General features: G+C 39.5%; 1 protein-coding gene across 4 annotated transcripts in view; it reads right to left on the reverse strand.

Annotated features, from left to right (window-relative positions):
* Positions 1 to 23,603, reverse strand: part of AUTS2 (activator of transcription and developmental regulator AUTS2) — a 1,122,616-nt gene that overhangs the window by 819,229 nt on the left and 279,784 nt on the right. For all 4 annotated transcript variants that reach the window (XM_059898924.1, XM_059898923.1, XM_059898926.1 and 1 more), the window contains exon 2: positions 18,466 to 18,678. In XM_059898924.1, the coding sequence (XP_059754907.1) occupies positions 18,466 to 18,678 (213 nt within the window). The remainder of the gene's footprint in view (positions 1 to 18,465; positions 18,679 to 23,603) is intronic.

The following is a 23,603-nucleotide window of genomic DNA, read 5'->3' on the forward strand; positions in this document are numbered from 1 at the left end:
TATTCAAGAGTTAGAAACTCTACTATTTTTAAATTGTTAATTCTCCCCAAATAATTCTATAACATCAACATAATCTCAACATACATCCAAGCAAGACGCTTTGTAGAAGCTAACAAGCTGACTCTAAAATTCGTATGCAAATACTAAGGATCTAGAAAAGCCACAACTTTGAAAAAGAAGAACAAAGTTGGAGGCCTAACACTACTTGATTTCAGAACTTATTATAAAGCTACAGTATTGGCAAAAAGACAAATAGATCAATGCAACACAATAGACAGTACAGAAATAAATCCACACAATATGGATAACAGATTTTTTTATAAAAAGGTGTAAAAGGCAATACAGTGGAGAATGGATAGCTTTTTCAAAATGACTTTGGAAAAACTGGATGTCCATATACAAATGAAATTAATTTTGATCTATACCTCTCACCATATACATAAATTAACTCAAAATGGAACATTTACTGTCTAGTTTATGTCAATTACACTGCTTTAAAAAAATAGGAAAGGCAGGAAGAGGAGGTGGCTTGGCCAACTATTCATAGATTTGATTCAGGCAAACACTTAGTACAGGCCCAGTGGCTACCATCCTGTAGTAACAGATAGTCTAACAACTGGTTAAGCACTTTCAGACATGTAAAATAAAAATTCACTTCTCTCATTTCTTTTTTGCTTATTATATAAATCTTCAGGGAAACAACATCAATATTGGTTTCCCTTTAATACAAGAATAAGAAACCAACACCTGAGGGAACGGAATATATAGAAAATATTGAAAACAGGGTACAAAATCAACTGAGAGATAATACTGCCACCGATGCTGCCAATACCCTTTTCCATAAGCCCAGGGTTAACCCAGATCGTATCCTAATGTAACATATCCTGTCTACAGGTAAATGGTCTTCATTAAAAAGTGGTGAAATCTGTAAGGAGAGAAGCGCTTTTTCTGGCACATAACATGACAGTCTTAATTAAATTGGGAGTTTCTGAGCTGGCCACAACCAAAAATCAGTCTGAGAAGCGAAACAGTTAAGGGTTATGTAAGAGCATGAAATGCCGTTTTGTTCCCACATTAATGCTTATTGTATATGTCAATATTGCATATCAGGGCCTGTATAGTAAAAGTGCTAAAAAGAGGCACAGCTTAAATAGGTCATTTCTAAAGTCTTAGAGAAGTCTGAGTTAATAGGTCAATTCGTTCTACCTGTGTCCCCAGATTAAAATACATATTTCTTAAGAACAGTGAAATAAAGGGTTAGCTTATGCTAGCTGAATTAATAATGCAAACAGATTTGAACTGCCCCACTGAATCTCTCTAGGAGCCCAAAGAGGAGAGAACTAGTTGGTAATAGTTTATATTTAACCACAAGGCTGGCTTAGTCAGAGATCCAAGCTTTTCACAGACTAAGTGCAGAAGGTCAAAAAACCAAAGATGATGCAGTTTGATGTGCTTGAATTCTACAAATGCAGGGCAGCCTGCAGAGTGCCACTCAAAAATCCTTGGGATTGTCAATATTTACTAATCTTAACAATCATCCGGAATATCCAAAAAGATTTTCTTACATGTCCTGAATTTCCTCCTTCTGCTTCCCACCACAATGTTTTTTGTTTCATTTAACTTTTCTACTGGCCCTAGTTATAACAATTAAATTAAGAAAAAATCCCAAGTCTAATGCTAAAATCGGAAGATACACATTTCTTCAGACAACCACAATGCATACTGTTTTGGAAATTTTGCCTTTAATCTCAGGAAGAAATTTTCACAATTGACACATTTCTCTTAATAAGTCAATCCTAAAAACACAATGTCAAGAAAAACATTTATGCATTTATTTTTATTAGGAAAAATTCTCACATATTAACAATAAGAAAACAAACCACACACAACCCTCCTTCTCTGATGACAAAGCCAGAGGGAGACCTTAATGGTGGCAGCTCATAAATCCTAGCCCAAGATCACAAATACAGCTGTAAGAAAACTCTCCCAAGAAAAATATATGGCAGTAGAAAAACCACAAGAGAGATTAGTGAGAAACTAAGAGCATATCTATCATTCAACAACTTTTCAAAGAGTATTTTTCACAGTTTATTCACTTTAAACTGTTTCAAAGTAATTAGGTAACCCAAGGATGAAGCCCTGGAAAATAGAGATCCATCTCTTATATTCCTCTCATGTCTCTATAATAACAACAGGGTTTTGGACATGTGGAATGCACATAAGCCATTTTCTGAAGGAAGAGAGCTCATTTGCGAAAGAGCAGGAAAGGAAACCCAATACAATGACCGCTTCAGCCAAATGACTGTTGAGCAGTCCCAGTGAGGTGACACTGTTTCTTACAAATTTCATTCACTCTATATAAATGAGGTACAGTGAAGAATTTTCTAAACCAGAAAAAGCAATACATGTACCCCAAAATTCACTTTCTGCAAAATTAAAAAAACTAAACTAAAACCTGATGTGTCCAATAATATGGATTAATGCTTAAAAAAGTAAAATTTAGAAATAATTTCACTGCATTACTTCACTATGAATTATTCATAAGAAACAGATTTCCATGATTTCAATTTGAAAGATCTAAAATTACAATTCTCAGATAGCTGCCAACAGGTATGGCCCCTAAACAAAGATGTCTTACCATTTCATATTAACCTCTTCTCAGCAAAAGGCTTTTATCATCTGTTAAAAACAGTATGCGTGAGCCCATTCCGTTTAAGGTTTTTCAATCTAATGTACCCACTGGGATCTATAGTAGTCTAATAACCATATGCACATCATAATTTTTACCAAAGTGAGTCATTACTGCAAAGCAGAAACTCTTAGGTGTTGTTCTTTGTACTTAGTACATATTTAAGTGCAGGTTCATCTAAACTATGTTAATACTACCAAAGTCCAGGTAATTCATGATTTTTAAAATCTGCTTATTAACACTTTTAAGGAAAAGGAAATTTTAAGTATTCCAGCACTTACAACTTCACACATATTACAGGTTCCCAGTGTTAGAAGTATACACCGTCTGCATTACTGTTCAATCACAAAAACTGAGGGTCAAAGACAGTCAATAACTCAGTGAAGGACAGACAATGTGTCAACAGCAAGACAGAACCTGTAACCCAAGACTCCTGATTTCCAGGTACTTTCTCCGATAAAGTATTCATACAGCCTGAACAATACAACAGCAAACACTGACATCCTATTCTTCACTGAATATGTTCACAACAAAACTGCTCTCTTTCCTTCTAATTAGCTATAGTGCTTAAAATATCTTGGTAAGTGAGTTGACAGTCACAGCCATAAGACAATGTGAAGACAACTTCCTCTTCTTCCAGCTGCCTGCATGTAACGTCTAGGAGAAATAATTTCACTGCCCTGAATGAAGATCCCCATAATTGTTGAAAGAAAAACCTAAAGAGCATTTCTGATATCAATAGCCACAATTTGTCCTCAATTACCTACATATCAACACAATATTTCATATTGTCTAAACCAACGAAGAAAAAGTGTAGAAGGGGCCTCTCTAACGTAGAAGTGTTCTGATACACTTTTTGGTTGTTTCCCACTCTCTGAATCACAGTCCAATCAATTTTACACGTTGTCTCTTACCTGGTTGTCAAGGAAAGAAGATGTACTAGGTTGACATGCACAAGAATAGTGAAGGACCCCACCTCAGGAGTATAAGAGAGAAGTTATTCCTTATCTCACTCTTTTCATCAACAGTTTTATTTCCACCTCCAAGAGTAGCCTTTTAAAAGGAATGTGGAAATGGGTAGGAAAACACAGCTTTTTAAAATGACTGCTTCATTCTGCTACAACAGTTCACCTATGACACAAAAATACCTTAAAAACTATGCTGATCTGGAATACAGCAACTTTGGTAGAAATAATAAAGACAACAAGTTGCCTTAAAAAAAATAGCATTTCTACCAAAGCTTTACAAAAAAAGAATGTGGAAGCTGGAGCAAGTAAAAGAGCCAAAATTAAAATAATAGGAGCCCAGCTTGAAGTGTTGTTTTCTACAAACACTGTGATTATCCTTGCTTTGTGCCTTGACTCACCAAGACAAAATATGGAATAATTATGCCAGGGGAGCTATAATACTGTGTTTACTTCAAATAAACCTTTTAGCATATTTGTGGTCACTTTTTCAGGTACCTTATTTAAAAATAAACCAACATAGATCACATTTTTAAATCCTCACCAAGTTTATACACCTGATTGGTAACAGAAATGCCCTTGTATCTATAAAAGTTTTCATTTCAATATTAACTTAAAAGAATAAAAAGGTTCGGATCATGTCTAGTGTTCCTTGGTTTGAACCCCTAAAGAATTCACTCACAGAGAAGCACAGTTTCCTCTTCTAGAGGTGAAAAACCCCCGAAGAGTTCTCAGTAAAGGCAGTCCTTGACTTATTAACTCCTAAGCCTGAAAAACACTTCCATTAACAAAAGTCTTCAGTCATCCCCAACTGCTACCCCAATATAAGTGCCCAGCAATGACCACCATGAAAAAAAGTTTGTCTTTTTAATGCTTTTGGACTATTCCCCTTAAAATTTGTTCCCATGGTCCTCTAAAATTTTTCATTTTACTTCTCCTGCACCATATTAAATTCTACCTAATTGAAAATTTTCTCAGTTAAAAATATGTCCTTTCAAACTATGTTATTCTAACAAGTGGAATCATCCATCTCTGACTTAATAGGACTGTGCTTCTCACATGTAACTCACATCATACTCACTAAGGCAAAGTGAACTCCGATTTGTGGGGGAGAGGGGGGTAGAAGACATTTTAGGAAATAGATAAGGCTGATGTGATAAGGGTACCTACTGGGGTCAGGAAGCACACCAAGAGCAAGATGGGGAAATTCCTAAAGGTATAAAAATGCATGCAGTTCTACACTTACACAAAGAAGTTTTGGTTTAGCCTGTAAGTAAAGTCAAGTCAATGAAGTCTCTTCAAGCAAGTAACATGATTTAATTTGTATGTTGTCACGATTACATTAGAAGGAATTTGGAGGACAGACTGAAGAATGGTGAGATTAGAGGCTGAGAAGCCAGGAAAGAAGCTACTAATATAGCCAAGAGAAGGAGGACCTGAACCAATGCACTGGCAGGGTAGAAAGTGGTAAATGAAGAGGGACTGATGAGAAATACATAGGACATAAATCTAGAGGATGTGCGGATATGAGGAGTGAAGGGAAAAAGAGTATGACTTCCAGGTTTCTAGCAGGAGAAGATTTATGGCTTGGATGTTTAGCAGACGCTGTGAACATTAACTAAGTGAGGAAATTGAAGAGGAAGAGCAAACTTAGGACAACTGTTGTAGAGTTCAATGTGAAAAATGTTGAATTTGAAATGCTTATGAATGATCCAGGTTGGGAAAAAAAAGTGATAAGCACCTGAATTTATGAAACTGGAAGCTGAGAAGAAAGGTCTGCGTTGGACATTTAAATGGAATTTGCAGCTAAAAAGACTGAATCCACCAGAATGTAACTTCCTCCAAGGCAGAGACTTTTGTCATTTTGTTTGCTATATGCACCTAAAATTATGTCTGCCTACAGGAGTATATGGTCAATAAATATTTAATGAATGGATGCCAAGGGAAAGCAAGTAGTGTGAGAGGGGGAGTGAACTTTATAGAACAGTTTTTTGAGAAATTCACCAGGAAACCACCATTTCTAACACTTTCTAAGAAAGCTAGTGCTTCCAAAAACAAAAAAAAAAGCAATTTACAAATTATCTTCTAGAAGAAAAAATATAACTTGCCAGTAAATTTGTAACTGCTCCACAATCTACTCCTGGGATCACTAATTGTACAATCTCCCATCAGTATTCTCCCTATAAATCTGAGACCTAAATACCTATACAAATATTCCTTTTAAATATTTAAGAATTTTTGAAGTTCTGCTTGCATTGAAAATAACTGTCTACCTCCAGTAAACAGAAATGACATAAAATGAGAGAGAGTTTCTGTTTTGTGCAGATTAGCATAAAAAGCTCCATCTTTTGACAGAAACATGACTTTCCCATACCAAGAGTTCCAAGAGTAAGAAGTTACAACTGGGCTTATAAACACAGCAAAACCACTTCTAGAAAATATTTTTCTAGAATAATTTTAGAAATAATTTAGATTATTTTTAGAAATAATCTAGAATAGGACCACCTATTTTTGTGGTCCATGTCAAAAACAATGGCAGTTTCTGGAAACACTGGCAAGCCATTAAGATTTTAATAAAATTACTGGGCCAGGTAATTCCTAGTAAACTGCACCTGAAGTAAAAGTGTGAGAATGCCAAAGCCTTTATTTGTAAAACTAAGAACTCAAGAGAACTGATAAACAACACAGCACTGTTTCTAACAGTTACTGATGCCTTCAGTAGGATAGAGCATTATTCTCATGAGTTTCTTAAAAAGGCAGAGGGAAATGGCATGGCGGGAAAGAAATGAAAAGGACTTTAGTACACGTGTCTGAAGGTATTCATTCTCTAAGAGATGCTCAACTGTGTCTCCCTTTGAATTACACTTAATGCACCAGTCTCAGCCTCACTTACACTGAGAGTTCTCCATGAGGTCAGGATGGATCTACTAAGCTGTGAACGCATCAAGCGCAGAGTTACCATGGTTATACATCCCTTCTGTTATGTCAGAGTCTCTTATATAAGGTTTGCACATGAAGAATGCTCAGTTAATGTTTGCCGAAAGAGTGACTATGGGGAGAATGGATTAATTAGGCCAATTAACAAGGAAATAACACAAAACTGTTCTCTAAAGTCAAAATATTTTAGACACAGGGCATGTGGGACAATAATTTTACAGTGCAAAGACATGCTATTCATGCTTTGATACTAAAAATAGTTTGTACTTTTATGGTAAAAAAGGAGAACCCCACACAAAATATTTGCATGTAAAAGAGGACTCAGTAAATTCCACCTCACTCCCACCCACCATCCCCTCTGTCTCTGCTGCTTGTCTAGTCTCTTTGGGATGATCTCTGAAAAATGGAATGCTGCAGTTTCCCTGGGCCAGCTTTTCTTGGCTGCAGTAGCAATTTCACCATACTGATGGGCAGGACACTGGGACGACAGAATGCTGATACATTCCATGGGAGAACAGCAGACGCCATCCACCAGAAGGGCAGTGACTTCTTGGATTAAATCTTTGCCTGGTGTGTATCTGCTGATCATCAGTATCTCATTTTACATTCATATCCCCAGAGAGGGAAAACAAAGGTCATACCGTATTGGCTTTTTTTTCTGCTGTAAGCAACTAACGTTGGAATGCAACAAGAGCATGCAATTGGCAATGTCATCAATTGCAAAAATAATTATTATTCCAACCTCCAATCATTCAACCTTAATTTATGAAGCACCTTCTTCTATGTGCCAGGCAATGTGCTACGAACACTATGGTGGAGAAAATGGCTATGGTACTTTGCCTCAGCAGAGCCTGCAGTCTAGCAGAAGGGGCAGAAAGAAGGATACAGAATGGAAAAGTCTGTAATTATAAATTGTGCTAAGTGTTAGGAAACTAAAAAGGTGGGTGCAAAGGAGAAGGGAATAAAGGGACACCCCTGGAGTGAACATTATGGTCAGGAAAAGCCTCTTTAAGAAGTTGACATTTCAGCTCAAGCCTAAAAGACTAGAAGGAGCCCATGATGCCAAGAGCAGTAGGAAGAGCACTTTGGGCAGAGAGAACAACGTGTGTAAACTACCTGAGGTGGGAGAGAACCTGACATGTTGGAGGAAATGAAGGAAGGACAGAGGGGCAGCACCCAGTGAGCAAGACATGAAGCTGAAGAAAGAGCGCTGGAGAGCCAGGCACTAGAGCCCATAGGAATCTGAATTTTAATTTGAAAACACTGAGTGAATTCACATCTGTGAATAATATGATCAAATGTGTATTTTTAAAAGCTCACGCTGGTGGTTGTATGGAGAATGAATTGCAAGGGCTCGACAACGGAAACGGAAAACACGAAAGGTATCTCAGGTTTTCCAGGCAGGGATAGCCTTGAAACGGGTTTCAAGGGTTTTACTTCCTACATGCAGCACAATCCTGGGCCCCTTGTTGTGTCACAGAGAAATGTCCTCAGGAAGCTTGACTTTAGGTGGGGAGGATGTGTATTCAACCAACTCTAAAACAGGGTATAAGATGAAAAAGGTCAAAAGTGAATTATAAAGACAGTGACTGTATAATCCTAGTTTTCCAGGAAGTCCTGATTTATGCTTATTGTTCCAAGGTAATTATTCATAGTGCCCCCTTTCCCTCTCAGAAATGTCCTACATGAGGTGATAAATTCTGGGGTCACCCTAGTTATAAACAGAGGATCAAGGGAGTTCTGAAGAAAATGCAATTAATTCGGAGAGAAAAGATGATAAAAGCTTCAAGGAAGAAGTAGATTTGAAGTAGTCATTGAAAGATAAATATGACTATTGAAGAAGGCCATTCCAAATGAAGGGAACAGCATAGGCACAGGCTTGGCAGTGTGGAGGAAACACAGGGCTCTTGCAAATAACAGCAAGTGCAGCAACGGTTTGGTGTTTACGGAGAGCAGAAAGAGGGAGGCAAGGCAGGAAAGGTACGTTGAAGCAAACTTGGGATCCAGGAGGTCCTACACTAAGGCGGCTTTGATTTTATTTCACTGGCTATGGAGGGTCACTGAAACTTTTTGAACAAGAGAGTAAATAGCAATGAGCAAAACAATGCTGAACTATGCTAAGAATCCAGGTAAGGTGACCAGTATAAATGTTGAGGGGAAAGGACCAAGCATGGTCAAGGGAGCAATGAACCAGGTGGCAAAGGCATTTTGTAACTTTAAGAGCAAATCTAAGTGGCTTCCCATGCAATCCTGACTGGGTGGAGAAGCAAGCAAGAGATTTTGACGGGAAGGAGAGAGTGAGATGAAAGCCCAAAAGCTGAAAGTCTAGCCTGAAGACAAGCTCCAAGATAGCAAAGGAAGAAGAAAGATGGGCCATCAGGTTTAAGAGGAAGCAGAAAAGAGTGGGGTCAGAATCATCAGGGAAAGGTTTTTTAAACTCCATATCCTTCTCTCTCAGTATTCTGGTATGTCAATTTGTCTCCTCACTCTACCTAGAGAACCAAGGGGGCAGCTGGCATAGACTCCCTACATGATCCCAATATATCCCCCTTCACACATAGCTACATAATCACAGCCCGTGAATGCCTCGCCCTAATACTCCCCACTGCCATATTCATTTGAGAATTACAAATTTAGAGTTTTAATACGAGGAGGTAGGAGGCAGGTGATGATAAATTATGCAAGTGGGCTGCTTAAGTTTCAGAAAGTACCATTCAGCCTTCTAGCAATGTGAGCTGGGCCCATTGCCCAGCTTTATATTTCACCTGAGAGGCAGGGGCTTTTCCCATCATCCTCATTATTTCTTAGAGAAATTTGATGACAGTATTTTTTTACATCAGAAGTTGTTATCAACAGTCTTATTCATACAGTGTGATAATTTCATTAGCAACTGTTCAGGAGATCATTTTGCACTCATCTCCAGAGGAACAGCATTTCTGGTCTCAGAGCAACGCATTAAAAACAAATGCTACCCACTGTTGACACACCTCAGGCAATTGTTAAGTCCTAAATCTACGTTTTGCTACTTAAACAAAATTTCTTCTGAGGGCCTTTGGTCTGTCTGGTTTTAGAAGGAAAATATTTCCTTTTGAATTTGTGGAACCCAAACCAGAAATTCAAGTATAAAATTTTATTATATTGAAGCTTTCTTACTAATGAAGAAAACAGTTAATGGTCTTTAGGCTCAACTGATACCTAGGCAGTATTTTCAGATTTAATTCACACCTGCCCCCCAATACTGCCACCAAATACCACCAATTTTTATAATATGGAGGATTCATAAAATTTATAAACGTTAAGAGTGAAATACCACTGTGGTGCTGAAAGAAGAAAGCAATAAGAGGAACCTAAAAGGGACATCCCTGGCGGTCCAGTGGTTAAGACTACGCACTTCCACTACAGGGGGCACAGGTTTGATCCCTGGTCAGGGAACTAAGATCCCTCATGCCGCATGGTGTAGCCAAAAAAAAGGGAAACTAAAAGAAAGAGTAATGAATAAACTCCAGTTACCAGATGTATAAAAAGCTGTGTTCTTTGAGGGAGCTTGGGGGTATAAAGAGAGAAGAATACAACATAATTATTCTACTGAGGCTACATTCTAGTAAACTACCAAAAAGCAGCCATTTTGAAAACATTTTTTATAATGTAATGTCTATAGTATTCGGAAGAAACATTTCTTTTTTCCAATAATATTTTGAAAAAGAACTCAATTAGTAAATATACAGAACGAGAATATGGTCCTAGTATTGATAAAATTATTTCAAACAGGATATGGTTTAAAAACTTTAAGATTTGTTACAAGTTTTGCAAATAGCACAGAAATGTTCCCTTTCTCTTTTCTAAAAAAAAAAAAAAAAAAACACGATTCAGTTTACTAAAAGTATGATTCTTGCAGCACCTGCATTGGAGTTGCTTAAGGAACTTGGTGTCACACTCTGACCCTCATCCCAGGGACTGTGGCTCCACCAGTCAGAGGTGCTGTCTGGAAATCTGCATGTTAATAAAAGCCCCAGGGTCGTTCTGACATAGGTGGTCTGAAGACCACCCTTTGAGAAACATTATTCTGTATGTTCCCATCCATAAAATGCAGCTAATTGCTTCTCAATCTAATCACAGCCAATCTCAGCCACTCAGAACCATCACTAGCAATTAGGACCGTCCAGCCTTGCACTACATGATTTCAAGACATGTAGTGACGTGAGTGCTTCCTGAGCAATCGCAGGTGCACGGTGGTCACAGAATGACCAGCAATAACGGCGTCACCGTAGGCAGAGGCGCGGGAGAAGTGGCAGCTTCTGCAGAGCCGTGATCAATGAATGCAGGTCAAGTGTTTCCGCAGGCCCCATGGCAGAGCTTGTCGGGCCTCCTGAAAGACACCAGGCAGGCCCGGACAGGACTTGGCCCAAGTTTGTGAGCCATTTTGGTTTCTGCTCCTGTGTGTGTGTTTGTGAACACTAGTATAAGGACACACACCTCTAGATGTGAAAAGACCCTGAGTTTCTGAAAGAATTCTGTTATATTGCTTGGTACAAAATCATCACGACTTGTATCAAGAGACAAAATGCTCCAGAATTCATTTAGAATACCCAAATAGGGTCTTTTAAACATCATTAGGACCCAGCAGTAACTCAAGCACATTAAAACAGTTGGGTTCCTGTGGCAAAGCAGGTCTAATGGGACTGACGGTTAAGTACAGCAAGGGGTGTGTCATCAAGGTCCCCTCAGCCCCTCAGGGACTCTCTAAAAGCAAATATCGGCCCTACTCAAACAAAGCATATAATTCAGTATGGTTTTGTCTCACAGTATTCACTGAAATGTTCAAGGGAAAGCTAAAAAGAATGCAGTAATGTTGTATCTATCTTCACATTTAATTAAAAAGAGAGCTAACAGCACTTCCAAGAGGGAGGTCATTCCTTGTTCAGCACAAGATTTCTCCGTGCAAAGCTATTTTGAGTATGGGCAATAAAACAATTCAACATGTAAACACTTACAAAAGCTACCATTTCAGAAATGTTACTGATGCTTTAGCTAACAAACTCTGAAGATGAGGTACAAATGACAATCCCGCAGCTGGAGGCAGCCATAAGAGAATCAAGAACACCATCCACAAAGTCCAATCTAATCCTCCATCCTCCTCTTCCCTCATTGTGCTTGGAGGCCCCAACTGCCTTCAACAGAATTGTATGATAGGAAAAGGTTTATAGGAAGAAAAGTTGTATGCAAGACCTTGAATATAACATCTCAGAGTTCAAGAGATCAGATCATCATTTTCTCCTGCACAGTCACTATACAAACAGCAGAGGAAGAAAGAAGGATGATGTCCTACAAAAAACTCATGGCAATTATAAGATGTTAGCAGGTTTAAAATAAGAACCTTACACAGTTATACACATTTAAAGGAAACCATACAAAGGTGAGCCCTGGGCAGATGGCTTGTTTTCCAGCCCAGTGAGTCCACATTTGGCTCTCTGGGCAGGATGAGACATTCGGCTCTGCCTATGTGCACATACTGAATCTTCAAATGCACCTTTAGCTTTTCCTCCTTGGAAGAAGAATTACAAATTGGGCCTTAAAATATCCAACAGTTCTCAAGTAACATTTACCACACAGAGCTGCCTGGGCCTGCCTTAAAGCCCACCCACAATTTCATTTTCAATTAGCAGCTCCTCGAAAGGCAGTAATGAAAGCAGTTGCTAAAGAGCATTCAGATGTCACTGAAAGACTGTAAACCCAAACTGTAAATAGCACATTGTGAGTCGCCTGTCACCACCATCAACTCCCACGGGAATCTCGCAACACGTGGCTATCACAACCATCTGTTCAGCTCCCCAACTGACACCACTGCAAACCACACAGCCACCTACCCACTCCCACCTCCCACTCATTACCTGTCATGTACAGACTTGTGTGGAGATGGGACTGCTGTAAGTGGAGATTAGAATGCAGAACACATGGAGGCTTATTTCACGTTCTGTAGCTAAGATCTGGCCACATGCAGACAACACTGTATCTTCAGAAGAGGGAAAAGCTACCATTAAATTAACACAGAATGCAGTTTTAATATAAATAAAGGGAGTCTGTCTACCTTCATCAAGTATCCGAAGTGTAGTGTCTAAATCTTGTAAAGAGAAAAACATGCTGCCTCACCCTTCAATCACCAGTATTGTAGGAATTTACAGTAGGTAGAGTTGAGAATGATTTCTGTCACTGCCCATCTTACTCCTCTAAGAATATATAGTATATTTAGTATATTTAAATGGCCCTTAATAAAACTCCACACCCACATACGTATAACAAATTCCTACTTTGGGATTAGTGAATGTCACTGTTTTATTAAACAATTTCTATAGGTCTCAGGATCATTGGAGCTGAGTTAATGCCCATTCTTTTAATTGCAGTTCCTTTTCCAATTCAGCCTATTTTCTCTCTATGGGTTTTATTTTATGAGATGGTAGTCAATGTGCTATGTCCTCTTTTTGGTCAATTTTTACTAAATTTTAATTAAGAGTTATATACATCACTTGGGATAAAATTTATTACTGGCCACCTCACTTCAAACATCTGTCTCACAGAAGTCAAGTGATATTTATGCTCACTCTCACCAACATGCAGGGCCAATAGAATATATCCCAGACAACAATGTACGGGGTCAAAAGACACAAAACAAAAATTCTAGAACTCAAAAAATAAACTCACTGCTTCTAAAGCCCAAGGGCGGGGGGGGGGGGGGGGGACACCAAAAACCTTCACACAATCTGTTGTTATAATAGTCGCAGGTTTCCAAATACCAAACAAATACCTCCAATATAATACACAACTAATTCTGAAAAGAGATCGGGCCTGGGTTGGAGGTTCCTCAAAAATCAGATGTTAAAAACTGGCATCTTATCCTTATTTCAAGTCAATCAAGATTCCAAGAGCAATTATAAGCCAACCTCCTTCCTCACTCCTGGTCCCAGTCTTTTCTTACATGTTTTTACTCTTATTTCTGTAGTTTTGGCAAAGGGAAAGAAGTAGTGTGCAACTTAAATGCATCAGAAGGAAAAATAAAGAATTTTCTTTAATATCTCAATTTGTAACCTTCACATGACTACACAATTTTTAAAAAGCAAATGAAATCCCAATTAACACATTAAACTTGAAACTCTGAAGTATGAAGTAAAAACGATTTAACTGCAGCTCACATTTCTTGATACCAGCTCAATATACCTTCAGTCATTTAACCATTATAACAAATGTATTTATGAAAGAGCACCTAGCAAAGTGCATGTCTTTTCATCACTAAAGTATAACACCTAATTACATTAGTGTTTCAAATGCTCTGATTTCCAGAAACCTGTAGGCTCTAGCGTCAAACTGGATAAATACCTGTGTGATTTCAGCCTGGATTTCCACCCAGAACTAATTAGAAGGTCTTCAGCAATGTGACTTGAACTGGGTCTGCTTAATCAAAGTTTTCCATTATAAATCCTCCTTCACAAGTTAATTTCTACTAGTAACAAATGTCACCAAGAAGTCTTCCGACAATCTGAGTGAGTCCACTGAAATAAAGGATCTGCCTCTGGTAGTAAATGCTCTCAAAGGAGAAGAGCACGGGCAAGATATACTGCTTCATCAGGATGGGTGCAAGCTCAGCTGGTGGCTTAGTCACCTGGGCCCCTGACCAACACAACCACTCACTCCAAATAAGGCGAACATGCAACGCCAATACACAAAGCAGACGCAGCCACCACGCAAAGCTTTAAACAAGAGCTCTAATTCTAAAGACTTGGCACTGGGATCAATCCCTCCTCTTCCTAGAAATCAGTATACATCTTTGATATCTACAGTGTCAGCTATTAATCCTCCACCAAGTTTGACTCCACCAAACTAGACTTTCAGAGAGAGGAGCAAATTTCCATTCTTTACAAGCAACACCTACCCAGATCAATTTGTATAAAGATTTTTAAACCACGTAAGGCATTCCCACATAAGCCATTCTCACCAGCAAGGTTAGAGTCTAACTGCCGGGCTCCTGAAATATTCCCGAATTCCTTTATTTTCCTCCCAAATAGTGTTCTCCTATGGCTAGAAGCTATCTCATTAGGTTGCCTCTCTCTGGGAAATTCTGTCCTTAGATGAATGGCTTTTTGGCAGTTAAAATTCAGTTAGGAGGGAGACTCCGGAATTTATTTTGATGATCCATCCTTGTGTCTGTTAGTTAGAAGAGTTCATATAACCTAAAAATTCCTCCTAGCTCACTTAAGCCTATTTCCTCTGGTTCAGTTCATACTAGAGAAAGACGGGACAGACTAATGGACTAAATGAAGATTTAGAAATATCCACTCAGAGCCAAATCTGAGAGTTCTCTGAACCCTCATCAACTTTTCCTCATCTCTTTTCTATTTTTAAAACCCCTCTGCTCAGTGTTTTCAACTACAAAGTACTAAATTTTTAAAGCATCCCCTGTGGTCTAGAAGTAGACATACTGAAAGAAAACTAAACTCAAAGTCCTCAGAGGAGTTAAGTTTTCCCAAAACGCTTCTGCAGAAGTTAAGGCTCGGTCAGTTGGAAGGTTTGGCAGCACATGACTTCAATGTGCTCTTCAGTAGTTTCCCAGTTAGAGAGTAAAGATCCTTATGCAGAGGACCTATCAACCTCTGTTTTGATTTTCCCGCTCCCAAGTCAAAGTAGGAAAAACAAAACAAAACAAAACAAACAAACAAAAAAAAACCAACCTACCATATCCTTATTAGTAAGAGCCAAAACTTTTTAATATAATGTTTGAGTACTCACATCGTGGGCAAATAGTTCTGTGTAGGACAAACATAAGCATAGGGGGGTCAGAAAGACACGTAGTCTTTTATATAACACTTACTCCTTTCTTCATTTTTTAAAACCCCTTTGGAAATTAAGAAGAAAATTCAAATTTGCCATATAAAAAAGTGCAACCATTTTACAAGACAGTTGCCAGCTCAGCATCTTCTAAGTCAGTATGTATTTATACTTAAAAACATAATCCAACAAGTAAGTTCCATTGGGGTGGTTACTACTTAGAACACTTTCTTTTAACAGTATGGAAATGGAGACGAGCACGGGCAAAATATACTGCTTCATCGGGATGGGTGCAAGCTCAGCTGGAGCTTTTGTTTTCACTCTTCTCCTTTAATGTCTTCACAGAGCCAACCAGTTACAGACTCCAAAACTAAATACTTTCAGACCTACTATGGTCTTCTTTAACAGACCTCAGCAACACTATATATCTGTGTTATTCAAAAACTTAAAGAATCATGGAACTGAGAAACCTTCTAATCCAAATCTCTCATTTTACAGATGGGCAGCAACAGACAGTGATTTGTTCAGGGTTTCATAATATAGCACATATGATGCTAGGAATATTATAAATGAAAGTATTACAGCTTTACCTCAATTATCAACTTCTGTTTCCCTTCCTACTAAAATAACACTTGGATAGTATACTTTGGCATCAACACTGAAGATAAGAAAACACCACTTGTTTTTAAAACTCTTACATAGGCCAAAGATACGATTCATTCTTTCCTTCTCCATGATTCATAAAAAGTGAGTCAAACTAATTGCTTTTCAAATATTTTCCCTGAAATAAGGATAGCTTTGATTTCAAATAACATTAGTACCAGAAGATGGATAATTAAGACCAAAAAGCTACTCGAATTTGAGACATACAAGTCCTTGCCTTCTTGTAAGATCATAAACTCTTTCACTAGAGGACAGAGTAGAAAGAAGGATTTCGAAGACAGAGAACACAAAAGTCAGATCAAGTATGGAAGTAAGAGAGTCAAGGATGAGGAACCACAGCTGTGTGTAAGCTCAGAATTAAATTGATTTCTTGTCTGAAAGGGTAAGAAGCCCTCCTCCCACCCTGTTGGAGAGGCAGTGGTTACACTGCAACCTCGCTCCATCGGGAATAATCACTTTTGCTACATATCTCACATGGAGAGGCATGAGTTGGAAGTCACAAATACCACAGGAAAACTATCTTTTATAGAACCCAGCCCTTCCTCCCTCACCCCACTCTCTGTCAAAAAAAAACAAAAAGTTTTTTTTTTTAAATCTTCATCCAAATGTGGTTGCCTTCAACTTTCCAAGCTCTTTCTCTGCTCTCTGTAGTTGATAGTTTATCCTGTTTTCTTCTTGAGCTTTCATAGGCCATTTCTATGACCACAATCACTCCCTCTGACCAAACCAACTCATGTAGTTTCTAAAAATACTTGTAGACTCCCTGCATCTCACGACTTGGAGTCCTTATCTCAAACAAGGGAAGCAGAATATACAGGGAAAACAGAGAAAGGCAGAGAAATCTGGGTCTAAACCCTAGCTCTGTACCTCACTGTTAAGTGGCCTCAGGCAAGTCACTTTATTTCATTAAGCCCCAGTTTTCCCATCTGTAAAGTAACCATAATACCATCTACTAACCACGGTTGTTGTGAAAATTGTAGATTATACTACACAAACTCCCTCACTGAACGACTGTACCGTGCTATGCATCAGATAAATGTTAATAATAACCATTATAACTCTAACCTGGCATTTCATTTCAGGACAAAGAAAAACCTCCATGTGTGTCAGAGTTGGGGATACTTCCCTGAGATCCTCATGAGTCCATGCTGAAATCCATCACTCTAGGTATTTTCTCAGAAGTTTACCCATCAAGTTCCACTCTGACACCAAACTTATTAAGGACTTTGATCTTTCAAATCTTTTAACTGAAATTCATCACCAAAAATATATTCTTGATTCTTTGTAAGAAAAATTTCCAAACTGGCTTGACCATTATCAAATAGGAAATTTGAGACGACAAACTTCTGTGCCTAAACCCCTAGCGATTCTGGTTCATCAGGTTCTAGGGTAGAGCTAGGAATATGTGTTTAATAAGGCTCATGATATGATTCTAATGATCTGTGAGGTTTTAGAACCACTGTTTTGTCTGATCCTAGATCTCTTCCCTCTGCAGAGAAACATCTGCAAACTAGGAATTACCTGTTCAGCTTCTAATTAGCAGCACCTGCTCTGTGAACCACACTCCCTTCCTCTGCTTCCTTCAAGTGATAGTCAATTCCACCCAGTGGTCCCTCCAAAAACAAACAAAACACACCCAGGACACAGGTAACTCAGCAGGTGCTAAAGCCTCCGGATTTGTGCTGAAAAATTGCTATAAACAGCTTCATTTCTCATTATTAATCTATCTCATATGGGGATTTCCACAGGCAGAAAGGCTCCCCAAATGCCAAGAGCTGTATTTTCTTGTGGCTCATTGAAACCTAATTATTAAACAGCCCAGTAAGCCCCACTACCAGACTTTCATACAATCAGCAGATCACAAAGACAGTCCTGAATTATAGGCTGCGGAGGACACCTAAGGAACCAAAAGGCAAACTCATTTCTTCCAGTGCTCTCCCACATGCCACAGTATTTGGGCTTCCCTGGAAAATATAAATCTTATGCAGGTAGATAACCATTTTTAGCGCCTCAGAACCTTGAGATACACAGTGTATTTGAACAAATCTGCCTGTTTCCTTTGTTTTACCTCAGAGGATCTCTCCCTTGCAAGCCAGTCTACCTGGACCATCACCAAGACTTCCGTTAGTCTGCCCTCAATGCCAGGAGCGACAGCCTCAGGCTTTGTTACACAGAGCACATGTTACTGAAAGGGTGCTGTGCTGAAGTTTCAAGCTGTGATAAGCACAATGAGCTTGGTGAGGTGTATTCTTTCAGAAGCAAACACACAGCTCTGCAGGGCAGCCCTCCGGCACCCACCAAGGATAATGTCTTCTCCACCTGTTAGGAAGAACCCCAGAGAAGCAGGCACCTGAGGAAGAGCAGCCGCAGGAATGAACAAACCCTAAGCTTCCTCACCTGTCTGAGTCCCTTCGGCATTTTCTTTCTCTTCCCGAGGTGCTGGCAGAGGTTGCGGTCATTTTCCCGGTCTGAGCTGTAGTGGTGTGGGTGACTGAGTCTGCTCTTCTTGGAGTGAAAGGACAAGCCGTTGGTAAGTGCTTCCCGTTTCTTCTTGGTCAGAGGGGTCTGGCGTTTCTCCACGCGTTCCTGAGGCTTAAGTGCTACATCTTTCTGTAGAAAAAAAGAGAAGGAAAGTGGTGGTTACATAGGTAGCTAGCGTCACACCCAAAACAGAGGCTAAATGGGGTTCCTAGAAGGGAGGGAGTAAAGGCAAGAAAGTGGGGTATGACACTACCTAAAACTAAGAAACATGGCTCTCAATTTTTCTGACTCCCTAATGCCACAAATATATCCTTTCTATTCTTCTTGGGGAAGAAAAAGCTCAACAAAGCACAAAGTATCTGTCCATTAAAAGTGCTTTCACTGCTGCCTGGGGTAGTAGCTTTCCATCTGGCTCTCCCCTAGGTCCAGTGCATGCTATTCCCTGAGGAGCCTTAATACACTCACTTCCCAAGATGGTACATCAATTACGTTTCAGAAAAGGAGTACTAAGTGCATGCGCAATTCAAAAAAATCAGCACAAGACTGAACATACCAGGGCCAGGTGGATGTGAGCCAGCAAGAAAGAAACTGTCAATTCACATGATTAAAATGTTTCCTTAATGCATTATATTTTTACCACAAGTTCCTCTGAGCATCCTTAATTCCCATCTTCTTTGCAAAATGTAACAACCATATTATCACCAAGATCAACAGCAACTTTTCACTTATTCCTGTGTGTGGCTGGGGGATGGGGGAGGGTGGGAGAAGGATCATGGATGCTCTGGAATAGGGAGCAGCACCTGTAGGAACTAGAGGCAAGCATTTCAGGCCACATGACATAGGTTAGTTCTGTGCCTTCAGGCAGGTCAGGACATCCTGAGATACCAAAAGACCTGGGTTCGGGCTCTGATGCTGATATTATTCATTATGAAACTTGGAGTAAGTCACTGCAACTCTGAGCCCACATGGAAAATGGACTCAGATATGACCTGATACAATATATGTTAAAGTCCTTAGAACCCTGAGAAATGTACACATTAAGCAATAACACTAAAATGATTTGGCATTCAATCATTTGTTAATGAATAGATATGTTCCTCTTTACACTGAAAATGCTCCTTCCTGGAGCCTCATCTGCACACAGTTTCTCAGTTTCTGTGGTCCTAAATGCACATTTAAAAATAAAGTAAAACCAGGGACTCCCCTGGCGGTCCAGTGGTTAAGAATCTGCCTTCCAACGCAGGGGACATGGGTTTGACCCCTGGTCGGGGAACTAAGATCCCACATGCCGTGGGGCAACTAAGCCCACGCACCGCAACTACTGAGCCCGCATGCCACAACTAGAGAGCCCACGTGCTGCAACTACAGAGCCCATGCGCTCTGGAGCCCCCACACTGCAACTACTGAGCATGCGTGCTGCAACGAAAGATCCCGCTTGCCGCAACTAAGACCCGACGCAGCCAAAAATAAAATAATGTATTTTTTAAATAAAATAAAAAATAAAAACAAAAACAAACATTCCCCTTCATCCATTTCTCATTCTCAAAATACCACTCTCTCTTTCCTCTCCTTCACAGCCAGTATTCTTGGAGCAGTTATCTATCTATTCTACCTCTTCCTAACACCTCAGCACTCCCGACTTGACACACACGGTGCTCCTTGATGTCTTTCCCAATTCAGCCACAGCCATTATTTGGGGACCTTGGACATTTACATCTGCTTTGCCTTGGCCTCAAAAGCCCACCCTTCTACTCCCCTCCCTTTTCTAGGTCAAGAACCCTTCCCAGTGGCTGCCAGTTCAGGGAGACCGTTCTGTAATGCAAAGCACTGTTCTCAGGTCTCCACTCATTCAACAAATGTTTTTTGTGCACCTAGTATATTCCAAGTACAAACTTAGCACTGTCCTGCAGGCGCTGGGAAAACAATTGTGTGGGAGAAAAATCCCCACATCATGGAACTTAGAATTTAGGGGACAGATACTAATCAAATCACACAAATATATAATTGCAAACTGAACTAACTGCTCTAAGGGAAAGCTAACAGGGTGCTAAAACTGGGGGAAATGGTCTAGCCTAGAGGAGGGGACTGTTGCTGAGGAGATGACTGCCATTTGACCTAGATCTGAAAGTCTGGGCAGAGAGAACAGCTTGTGTAAAAGCCCTGAGGCAGCTGGTAGCATGATTCTTTGAAAGAATAAGGTCGGTACTAAGTATCAGTAACCCCAGTGCTTCACTTACAGAGCCAGGCAAGTAATAGATGGTCAAATTATGCTTGCTAAATAAATAATACAACTAAAATATCCAAATCTATAAACCACAATAGTGATTTAATAATATCTCAAGCTGTCTCTAACACAGAGTGAGTGAGGCAAGCTAGAAATGCTGATAGAAGCAAGAAACCAAGAAACCCAAATAAGCAGGCACTGCTGGCGCACAGGAAGGATCACAGCAAATAGCAAGAAGCCCCAGAAAAGGAGAAGGGCCTTATCTTTGGGGCAAGAATATATCAAAAATAATAATCCTACAAGGCAAATGAGTAGCTTCTGGTCTAACTTCTAGCTGCTTCCACTGCAGATGATTTACTCTCTGCCACTGGAGAGGCAGGTCTCCCAAGGCAATGAAGATGTGGTGAGGAAGTGTTGAGAGGACAAGGTGAGATCGAAGCAAGTACACATGGCCATTAATTCCAGTCTCAGAACCTTGCACACTATGCCTAACAGATGACAAATGTTCAACAAATGTCTGCTATGTTTATTGCTTTGTCTGATGTCCACTACCACAGTCAGCTGTGTCAGACATCCGCTCAGAATTTGGCCTCAAATGTAACCAATTTAGTCAGCTATCATGAAAAAACACTCAGGTATAATGGCAACACTAGCAGAAGCAGCCAGGTAAGTCCCACTGTGGACTGCTTCTATATAATATGATTAAATTGTACCACTTCTAAGGGTAATACATAAACTCCCCACAGGCTGAAAAAAACACCTTTCTTTGTTCACACCGTCCACCTACTGCCCTACATCATATGGATGTAGAGTATAGGGTTAATAAACAAATGATATTTAATAATGTATCAGCTGTGCTTTTAGAAAAAAATTATGCCATTCTCTTCGGAGACCAAATCTTTTTTTCATACTGAAGGTGCTCCAAAGTATATTGAAAATTATGTGCAATTCCATACAAATGTGAATTAATATTTATGAGAGTATGGTATAATTTTTTCCAAATCCATTTTATTTTCATGTAGCATATTAATCAAGGCATTCTCACTGCACCACAGAATAGCTACACAGAGCAAATGGACCCCATGCCGTGACATTAGCTTGTAAGAGACCTGCTGAAGTCTTAGCAGCAGCAATACAATCATCTCAGCTCCAATTAATATTGAGATTTTCAACTCTGGAGGCTGTGTAGGGGAAGAGGGGAAGAGGGGAAGAAAGAGAGGCTCAAAACGTGTATAGAGGTGGTAGCTTAAGAGGTAAAGAATGCAGTCTTTTAAAAGTTTTTATTACATAAGAGGTTTTCAAAGATTATCTTTAGAGAGTATCTTTATACTTTCAAAGATACAGTTTTATTTATAAAATTACTGCATAGACCCTTTGGAACAGTTCCTGAAAAAAACAGGCTGCTATTTGTTTGTTCCCTCTATAAACCTATACGGACTGTTTACTATGTATCAAGTAAAATAATCACTTAATTTCTCAATGGCTGTCTTGGGGGTGAAATGACAAAAACTGTCCATTGTAAGCAATGAGACTCAAAGACAAATAGCTTATAAACTACTCACCTTATAACATTCTAAAGAGTTGCACACATGATTACATACATGTGTATATGTGCATATATCCATCCACCAACAAATTATCAGCAACTTATTTAAGAATTTCCTTAAAGAAACTTGGGCAGCCTATAAAGTACTGCTTCAATATAAGAAGAAAAATTGTCTGGTTTATACAATAACTTTTTAGGATCGATGAATGGCAATTTTCAAAGGCCTGTTGAGTCATTAGTCTACCGTGGTTCACAAAGAAAATTAATGTCTATCAGAACTATCTACAGTGGTTTTTGAAAATAAGATGACTATGCCCCATACTCAGCAAGGGAAGCATTTAGCACACTAGCAAGGGAGGGGGGCAGGAGGATAAGGAAGAGATCTGGAAAAAATGCTTTAAGGCATTCATTTGACAATCACAGAAGAAGTAAGAAAGCCAGCCAGCCAACAACAGAAGGCTAGCTGGGAGGTAAAAAGATTTAGACATATTTTCTGGCAATAGAGGGGGTAAGTGCACAAGCTATGTACAACAGGCGGGGAACAGGTTTCTTGAATAGTTGAAATTATGTGATTTTTTAGGTCATTGGTGATGGAGGGCATGGTCACAGCAGTGCATATGCTGAGAGGGAGGCTCAGAGACCGATTACCAAGGCAATCTCCTTCAACACCCAGCCTGTCTTCAAAATAGGCGATCTTGCTCTTGACTTTCCCTTCTCCCAAATTACAATCTTCCACCAAAGGCTTCCTCTGCCACTCTTAAAGTTCAAAATGAGATGGTTCGCTGTTGCACCAACTAAGGGAGAGCAGCGAATTGCAGATGAACCCTGTGTAGGCTGCACAGCTCCATTTGCTGATTAGAGGTGAAGCCAGAGACAACAGCAAATGAGGGCACGATTCGCCTGCCTTGCATGAAATAGGTTTTAGAAAGAGAGCCTCCATCTGATTTTTCCAGCCAAACTAGTCTGAGGGCAGCCCATCACTTACAAATATGTGTGCCTGCATGTGCCCAAGTGTACATACATGTGTGAAAAAGGGGTGCAATCTAAGCAGAACCTCTTCTATTAGTTCTTTGATCTTAGGGATTTGCAAAGAAAATAACAAAGAAGCCCAGAGAAAAAGAAAAAGTGCTTTCTCTGTTACCATCACAAGACATTATCAGCTGTGTGCTGTCATTTTAGTCTGTCAAGTCCTTTCTTGGTTTATTATATTGCATTTGTATTTGTTTTTGAATGGCTTTACAAACACTGATTCCAACACTTCTCTTAAGTGCAAGAGAAGTAAAA

Source organism: Balaenoptera ricei, chromosome 15 (genome assembly GCF_028023285.1).
Source record: "Balaenoptera ricei isolate mBalRic1 chromosome 15, mBalRic1.hap2, whole genome shotgun sequence".
Classification (NCBI taxonomy): domain Eukaryota; kingdom Metazoa; phylum Chordata; class Mammalia; order Artiodactyla; family Balaenopteridae; genus Balaenoptera; species Balaenoptera ricei.